The sequence below is a fragment of the Microtus ochrogaster genome, unplaced genomic scaffold (assembly GCF_000317375.1).
Source record: "Microtus ochrogaster isolate Prairie Vole_2 unplaced genomic scaffold, MicOch1.0 UNK31, whole genome shotgun sequence".
Classification (NCBI taxonomy): domain Eukaryota; kingdom Metazoa; phylum Chordata; class Mammalia; order Rodentia; family Cricetidae; genus Microtus; species Microtus ochrogaster.
The window spans coordinates 1769256-1776672 of NW_004949129.1; the positions used below are offsets into that span (position 1 = coordinate 1769256).

The window sequence follows — 7417 nt, forward strand, 5'->3', positions numbered from 1 at the left end:
ACTATTTCTCCCAGGGTTCCCACTCCAGCCTGGCGACCACTATTTTCTGGCAGCTCCCTGAGGATGGGTGGGTCGAAGGAAAATGCTCCCTCGGTTGTCTGGGCAAGACTTCTCCTTCCTGTCCCTGCATATTCGGTTCATGTGCATTTACAGCCGGCCAGGTTGGTATCTATTAACATCTGATCCTGCCATTCCTGCCTTGCCAGGGCTTATGGGCACGGGACTTAGGAGATGGGCGGGGGAAGTGGAAACGTGCAACAGGAGGGCCCTCTTGTTGACGTGGACATTGGGCGTGGCTCAGAAGAGCTTAAGACCTATTTAGTTCAGTTCCTACAATGTAATAGGTGCTTTATATTACATTCTTTTGAAACATCAAAACCACCTTGGAGGTAGGTTTTCACAGCTGTGGAATTGAGATTAAGAGAGTAATTTGCCCAGGGTTACACTGCCAATAAAGGCGTACCTACATTCTATGTAGCTAGCAGTAAAATCTGTGCCCTTCTCTTCAGAGCTTCCAGACATGAAAATTGCAGGTCAGAGGCTCACTGCGTAAAGCCACCCATGCTAACCTGAGACAGAGACTTAAAGCTCCTCACTGTTCGTAAGGACTCTTCCTTTGGCACACATCCTATCTGATATCTGATACGGAGAGATCCAGGATGCGGCCAGACCCACGTCAGCAAGGATTAAATGTAGCAACCAGGTAGACCAACGATGCCCACAGCCTCCCGTTCCTACCCTACAGACATGCAACCCAACCAAGGATCTGAAAATGTGATCCCAAGTGGGGGCGGGTGGGTGGGTGGGTTCCTTCAGGGCAAAGGGCGGCCCTTCTTGGCTTCTAGAATCAGTCTGGGGCCTGGGCAGCGACGTTTCGCGGAAAAAACTCCGCACTTAAGGTTAGACTATCTCAGCAGGGCCTTACTGCAAGTTATTTAACTCTGAGTCTCTTGGTCTAAAAAACGAGAGCTTGGGCAAGCCGCTCTTGCGTTTACTATAAGGGCGCAGATGCAAAAGCTGGGATTGTTACGCACCAAAGAGACTCCACCTGATCTCACTATTGCGTCAGGACGAGACGTTCTGCCGTGCAGCAGCTCAGAAGCTTGGGGTGAGCTCGGAGAAGTAGCCTAGGGAAAAGCCTACAACTCCCAGGAGGCTCCGGGCGGGCGGCTGAAGAGGCAGGGTAGAAACTACACTTCCCAAGAGGCGCAACGTGTTTAGGCGCGTGGCAGTGACGTCACGGAGCCCGGCTCAGGGAGCTGATTCGGCCAGAGCTGCCAGCGGGGTGGCTACCGCTGCTGGTTTGTTACAGCTGCTGGAGCGGCCGCGGCCCGGGTTCTCGGGCTCCTCTCCCGGGCCCTCGACCTCCGGCCCCGCGCGGTGAGTCCTTACGGGCGGCCTCGGAGTGGTGAAGCCCGAAGGCTCCAGGGGTAGGAGAGGCGAGAGGGAAGGTTGCTGCTGAGGAGGCGTCCGCGCAGGAGGAGACCTGAGCTGGGTTGGCTGGGGGTGGAGAGAGTGAGTGCTTCAGCCGAAGGAGTTGGGAGCGGGAGGCCGGGGGTGGGGCGTCCGGGAGAAGAGCTTCAGCTGGGGGTGGGAGGCGGGGAACGGCTGGACTACAGGGATAAAGGTTTGGCTGCCTCCGGGGCTGAGTGAATGCGTGGAGATGGGGGTTGGGCCCCGAACCCTGCCAGGCTCCTAGGGCTTAGGTACCAGGCTGCGGAGCAGAGCGGCAGGCCCTATGGAAGGAGTTTCCTTGCTTCTGGTCAGTGGGGCTTCGCTTTCTTTCCACTCCCAAGGAGTCTGGGCCAGCAAGGACCGCCTTGGTCCTGCAGTTTGATGGTGGGCCGAGGGGAAGAGACATATTGTCTGCTGCATGAACTCCCGGTTGGGATCCCTTGGGAATAAGTTTGCTGCGCAAAGGGCCAGCCTTCAGCTGGGGAGGGAATGGGAAATGCTTACCGGATGGCCACGCTGGGGGATAATCTGGTTTTGGCATGAGTGTCTGACAGACTGTCTGGGCCCAGACGGGAAAGGGGGAAAAAGCTGTAGCAAAAAAGTGGTTAGCAAAACGGAGTTGCTTCGGACTCTCATTTGAGGCAGGTTATGAAACCACATCAGGGCCTGGTCCTGGCAGCCACCTGCCAGCTGTGGTAGCTGAAGTTTTCAGCCTGGCTGCCCCAGATCTTTATGCCTCTGCCAGGCTCGTATTTCTTCACTTAGGGGAGAAAGGTCAGTTGTGTGCTGATGGACGTGACATGTACACAGAGCCACATGAAAGTCTCAGAAGTGCTTTCTGGCTCCCAGTCTTTTTCTGGGGGGGGGGGGCATAGTGGGAGAGGGTGCAAGGGGTCTCCTGGTTTAAAGGGCATGGGCATCCAGGCTTGAGGAAGACGATTCCCATGGGGTCAGCTAGGGTTTGCTAAATGCCCTATTGAGCCAGAAAGGGGTGGAAGGTCTTCAAATCCTGGGATTCAGCCAGACTTTTGGCACTCCTGAGCAAAGTGAGTTCTGTCTGTGGCTGTGCCCCTGCAGGGCTGGCTTATGGGAAGGGGCAGCGGTTTCTGGGGAGATAACTCTCCTCTCCACCTTAATCATCTTTCAGAGACTGCACATCTCACGTGGAGGCTGTTACACAGCTGTCCCAGGGGCTGTGTTAGGGAAACTGAAGCCCTAAGGTCTGGGAAGGTAAACAACTGGTTTTCTAGTTGTTTGGGTTTCTGTTGGGACCAATTATCCGCCTTAATGGGCCAGGGGTTTGGTCCCAGGGGTATGATCTCCACCAGGATGCACCCTAGGCCAACTCTCGGGTCTGTCTGTTGGGGAGCTGTTTGTTCTGTTTCCCGAGGTAGCTGAGAAAAGGAAACTTGCTTCCATTATACTTAAGGAACTTATCTGAGTGAATTCTGGCTCCTGTGGAGGAGGCTTGGCTGGAGTCCTAGCTGGGTGAGATAGCATCTGAGTCTGGGGGTGAGGTGATTGCAGCTGGGTGAGGGAGCTGGTCTGGTGCTTCCAGACTATCGCTCTCTGCCCTCCTTTTCTGTCCATCTTGAAAAGGTGGCATTGTTAAGCACATTGATGACCTTGGGTTCTTTACCAGGCAGGACCCTAAGCCAGGTAGGTAACCAAGCACACCGATGCCTTCTGCTCTGTCTGCAGAAATCTGGGGACAGCCAAGTTCGCAGGATAAGGGACAGATCATTCTCCCCTCTGGCCACTGTGGGTTGCTGCTACCATTGTTTTCTGGGTACTGAGGACAACCCTTTTGGTTCCTCCTGCTGTAGAGCTTTTACCAGTGGAGCTGGGCAAGCAAAGGCTGTTGTTAACTCACACCCACAAAGAGATCCAGGGAAGGGAGGCGAGGTCAGGTGGGGCCAAGAAGGGAGGAGGTAAGAGGGAAGCCACAGGTACTTTTGTATCCTTGGGAGGGGCAGGCTGATACGGGTCCTACATCCCACTTGTGGGAACTATGGATATTGGCTGTGTGCTCTGTCCTGTGTTTCTTCCTCTCTGGTGGGGTAAAGGGCTCTGGTCATTTGGCAGCCTAATGGTAGCACCCCACGAGAGTTAGCCTGAGCAGATGCCAAATGGATAAAACGTCCCAATGGATGGGTCATTGTGTGTCGAAATGTTAGGCTTGCTGTTTCTTTTCCCTCATCTCCTGACCCTGTCAGTCCTCTTGGGCCTGGGCTTGAGGAGATCCAGAATTGGAAAAATAGGGGTGGCAGAAATAGTAGCCCTAGAGTACTTCATCCACTGCTGCCTGTGCCCACGGGCCTTGCCTGCTTTTGCTCCTTTGGGGAGGGGCTTAGCATAGGGGATGTCTTCTATCAGCTCTCCAGTAAGAGCCAGCAGAGGTTATTCTGGAGAGTTCTGAGAGAGCAGCCTCTCATCCCACCCCAGCGGGAAGACGGCCTCAGGGTATTCTAGGGGGTGAGTTGGGGAACGGACATTGATTTCTTTTCTTTTTTTTTTTTTTTTTGGTTTTTCGAGACAGGGTTTCTCTGCGGCTTTGGAGCCTGTCCTGGAACTAGCTCTGTAGACCAGGCTGGTCTCGAACTCACAGAGATCCGCCTGCCTCTGCCTCCCGAGTGCTGGGATTAAAGGCATGCGCCACTAACTATAGTCTGGGCCAGGCATCTCTTGGTGACTTGTCTACCAAGACTTTGTCAGCATATAGTCCCAGTGGATGGTACGCATGACAGCCGGAGCTAATCCCATCCCAGCGATGTAATGGCTAACGTTACATTCATGTGGACTTTCTCCAGCCTCTGAGCTGGAAGATTGAAAGAGTGGCCGGTGGTGTGGTGTTCTCAGGGAATCTCTTTGGGGCTCTGGGTGTGAGGGGGCAGGGAAAGTGGTGTGACCTGTCTCACCTGTGTTGCTTGTTTGCAGAGCAGCAGTCGAGAGGGGTGGCAGGATGAATGTGGGCACGGCACACAGCGAGGTGAACCCCAACACGCGGGTGATGAACAGCCGCGGCATCTGGCTCTCATACGTGCTGGCCATCGGGCTGCTTCACGTCGTGCTGCTGAGCATCCCCTTCGTGAGCGTCCCTGTCGTCTGGACCCTCACCAACCTCATCCACAACTTGGTGAGAGCCTGCTTACCATGTTCCTCCCACCATGTGGGCCGTTCAGTGCCTGAGCTGAGAGTCACTGGACGGACTCCCCAGGTCCTGTCAGCATCTGTCACCAGAGCCCAGGACCAGCTCGTATCTCTGCCTTGCTCCCCCTTGTGGGCTGTAGTATGCCTACAAGAATGAAATCTGCACATCGTCTGTGTCTTCAGGAAGGGCTGGACTGGCTGGTGTGTGTGGAGGATGGCCAGCTGAGAGCTGAGTCCTTGTTGAGGCTCCCCAGGTCCCAGGAATCTAGTGCAGAAGCGTTCCTTTTCCACGATAGGATCCCAAACCGTGTTCTTCTGACTCTCTGCTCCCTAAGACCTGCTGCCTTGTACCACACTTCAGCAAGCAGGCGTCTCATCCTTGCTACTTGGCTTGCTCCTTTTAGCTGGCACATAGAGACCCAGTCGGACTGGAGGGCAGCATGTATGCCCATTATGTGGCTAACCCCTCCCCTTACGCAGTTCCCGTGTTCTCCCACCACGTGGGCTCCTGGGTGCCCTGTCATGTATTGAGTCTGTCTGCCTTTGCCACTGTGGCAGAGGAGGTGGCAGTCTACCTGGAGCTGCTTCCGTGTGTGACCGGTGGGGACGTCAGGCTAGGAGTTTACTTGCCTTTTGTATTTCTGATGAAGGCCCCTCCTTTCAGGGCATGTACATCTTCTTGCACACGGTGAAAGGGACACCCTTCGAGACTCCAGACCAGGGCAAAGCCAGGTTGCTGACCCATTGGGAGCAGATGGACTATGGGGTCCAGTTCACAGCCTCTAGGAAGTTCTTGACCATCACACCGATTGTACTGTGAGTGCTCAGACTCCCCTCAACTCTGGTCTTTGGCGTAGGGATGAGCAGAGGGAAGGAAGTGACGTATCCGGGGTCACCGTGGGCCTTGGGTCTCCCTGGCTCTGACTTTCCTCCTAGGCCTGGGGTAGGCTGGGGGTAGGTCAGGAGGGCTTTGTTAGCTGGTGATTCTCGTCTCTCGACTTCCTATCCGGGACCCTTATTTTCATCTCCCTTCCCCACCTCCCCTCCCAGGTACTTCCTCACGAGCTTCTACACCAAGTATGACCAAGTCCATTTCATACTCAACACTGTCTCCTTGATGAGTGTGCTCATCCCCAAGCTGCCCCAGCTCCATGGAGTCCGCATTTTTGGAATCAATAAGTACTGAGGTTGCAGCCCCTTCCCCAGCCGCGTTGGCAGGGGAAGGGTAGAAGACCTTTGCTGTGATGCTGAAGACAGGAGTCTCTGGACACTGCCAGAGATGGGGGTGCGCCCTGGGCCTGGCTTCCCCCTCGCTTCCCCAGTAGCCGACTTGGAGTAGCTTGTAGTGGGGTTAGGGTGGGGCCCTTGGGCTCTAACCCATTCTGAAGTTTTTGATCTTTTCCTTTTGCCTTTTGAATAGAGATGCCATGGGGGTGGTCATGAAAGGGGCTGGGCTTTCCGACTGACCGTGGACCTGAGAAGTTGGTACAGGAAGCCAGGAAAAACCCCTGTTGGTTTGTCTGCCTTCAGGCAGTCATAGCACTTTAACCTCTGAGAAGGGGCGGAGGGACGGTACGGCTGGCTTCTGCATTGTCTCACTTTTGTCGCTTGGAAGTGCACGCTGCTGCGCTGCCTCTGCCCTCCAGGTAGAGCAGTCAGACTTCATTGACGTCCTTGTAAGATGGGGTTGGGGGAACACCTGGTGTAGAGGTGGGGGCCAGGATGCTGCCGCCCTGGTCCTGGGGAGAGGGGAGCTCTGAGCAGGGGTAGGGTGGGGTCTTAGAATGGTCAAGAGAACAGCAGCTGATATGGATTAGTGTAAAAAGAGGGTCTGGGAGGAGAAGCCAGACCCAGCCTCCTCTGGGTGTGGGCTGAAAGGAGGGCTGGCTTGGAGGATTCATTTACTCACAGAATGATGGTGATGGGAGGGTGTTGGAGCTCCTGGCCTGGTATGAGGGTGTGCACAGGCTGGAAGAGGGAGGCCTGTGTGTCCTCAGAAGCACAGGGCCAATTTGAGGCTTCCCTTAGCAGTGTATGAGGAAGCTTCAGGGCGCAGCTCTTTTCAGCCCTTGGGCTTGTATTCCCATTTAGATTGTGCCGGGGCAGCGCCTCTTGTGTAGCATGCATGTGAGGGGCCGTTAGGTCACCTCCACATGAGGTCAGTGGGCTCCACAATGCTGTAGGGTCCTTGTCCACACAGGGCACTAGCAGGGACAGCTGCAGGCACTGTCTCCTCAGCCCAAAGAGAGGTGGGTCACAGAGCCTGACACTAAGCTGAGAGGGGCTGTCTTCTCCCCTCGCTGGTTCGATTGGGGCATGTTCCTTTGGAAAGATGTGGGTGCTTGAGCCCTCTGCCAGGGGCTGGAGGGAAGTCACGCACCCCGTTTTCTTCCCCTCACCTTCATTCTCAACCCCGTGTATCATAGGGAACTTTCACCTTCTGGTCTTTCTAAGCGGAGTGTGAATAGGATTTTTATGCCCTTTGTACAGTATTCTGAAAGAGAAAATAAAGTGCAACGTGTTCTGGTAGCATCGTGTCTGGACTCTGCTTCCCGTTGGCCCTGGGGATCGGCTGGCAGTGTGGGCAGCAGCTCTTGCCTGGCAGTGGTGGGGACTCTCGGGTGGCCTGGGGAGAAAGCCAGAGTGGGTGTGAGGAAGCTGGAGAAGGCCCTGGAAAGTTGGAGCAGAATCCCACTGTCTGTGCCTCCTGCTGTTCCTCTGATCTGAGCCTCACAGGCCTGGCTGGGGGACAGGCCTGGCTGGGGGAATTGGGTCTGGGGTTGGCCACCAAGCAAGGTCAGTCCAGACAGGG

At 55.3% G+C, this 7417-nt stretch overlaps 1 protein-coding gene across 1 annotated transcript; it reads left to right on the forward strand.

Annotated features, from left to right (window-relative positions):
* Positions 1-1307: 1307 nt before the first annotated feature.
* Positions 1308-7161, forward strand: Ormdl3 (ORMDL sphingolipid biosynthesis regulator 3). Its single transcript, XM_005368276.3, has 4 exons — positions 1308-1380; positions 4398-4591; positions 5270-5421; positions 5656-7161. Exons 2-4 carry the CDS (start codon positions 4418-4420, stop codon positions 5789-5791), a joined length of 462 nt encoding a protein of 153 aa, XP_005368333.1. The 5' UTR covers positions 1308-1380; positions 4398-4417; the 3' UTR covers positions 5792-7161.
* Positions 7162-7417: the final 256 nt, after the last annotated feature.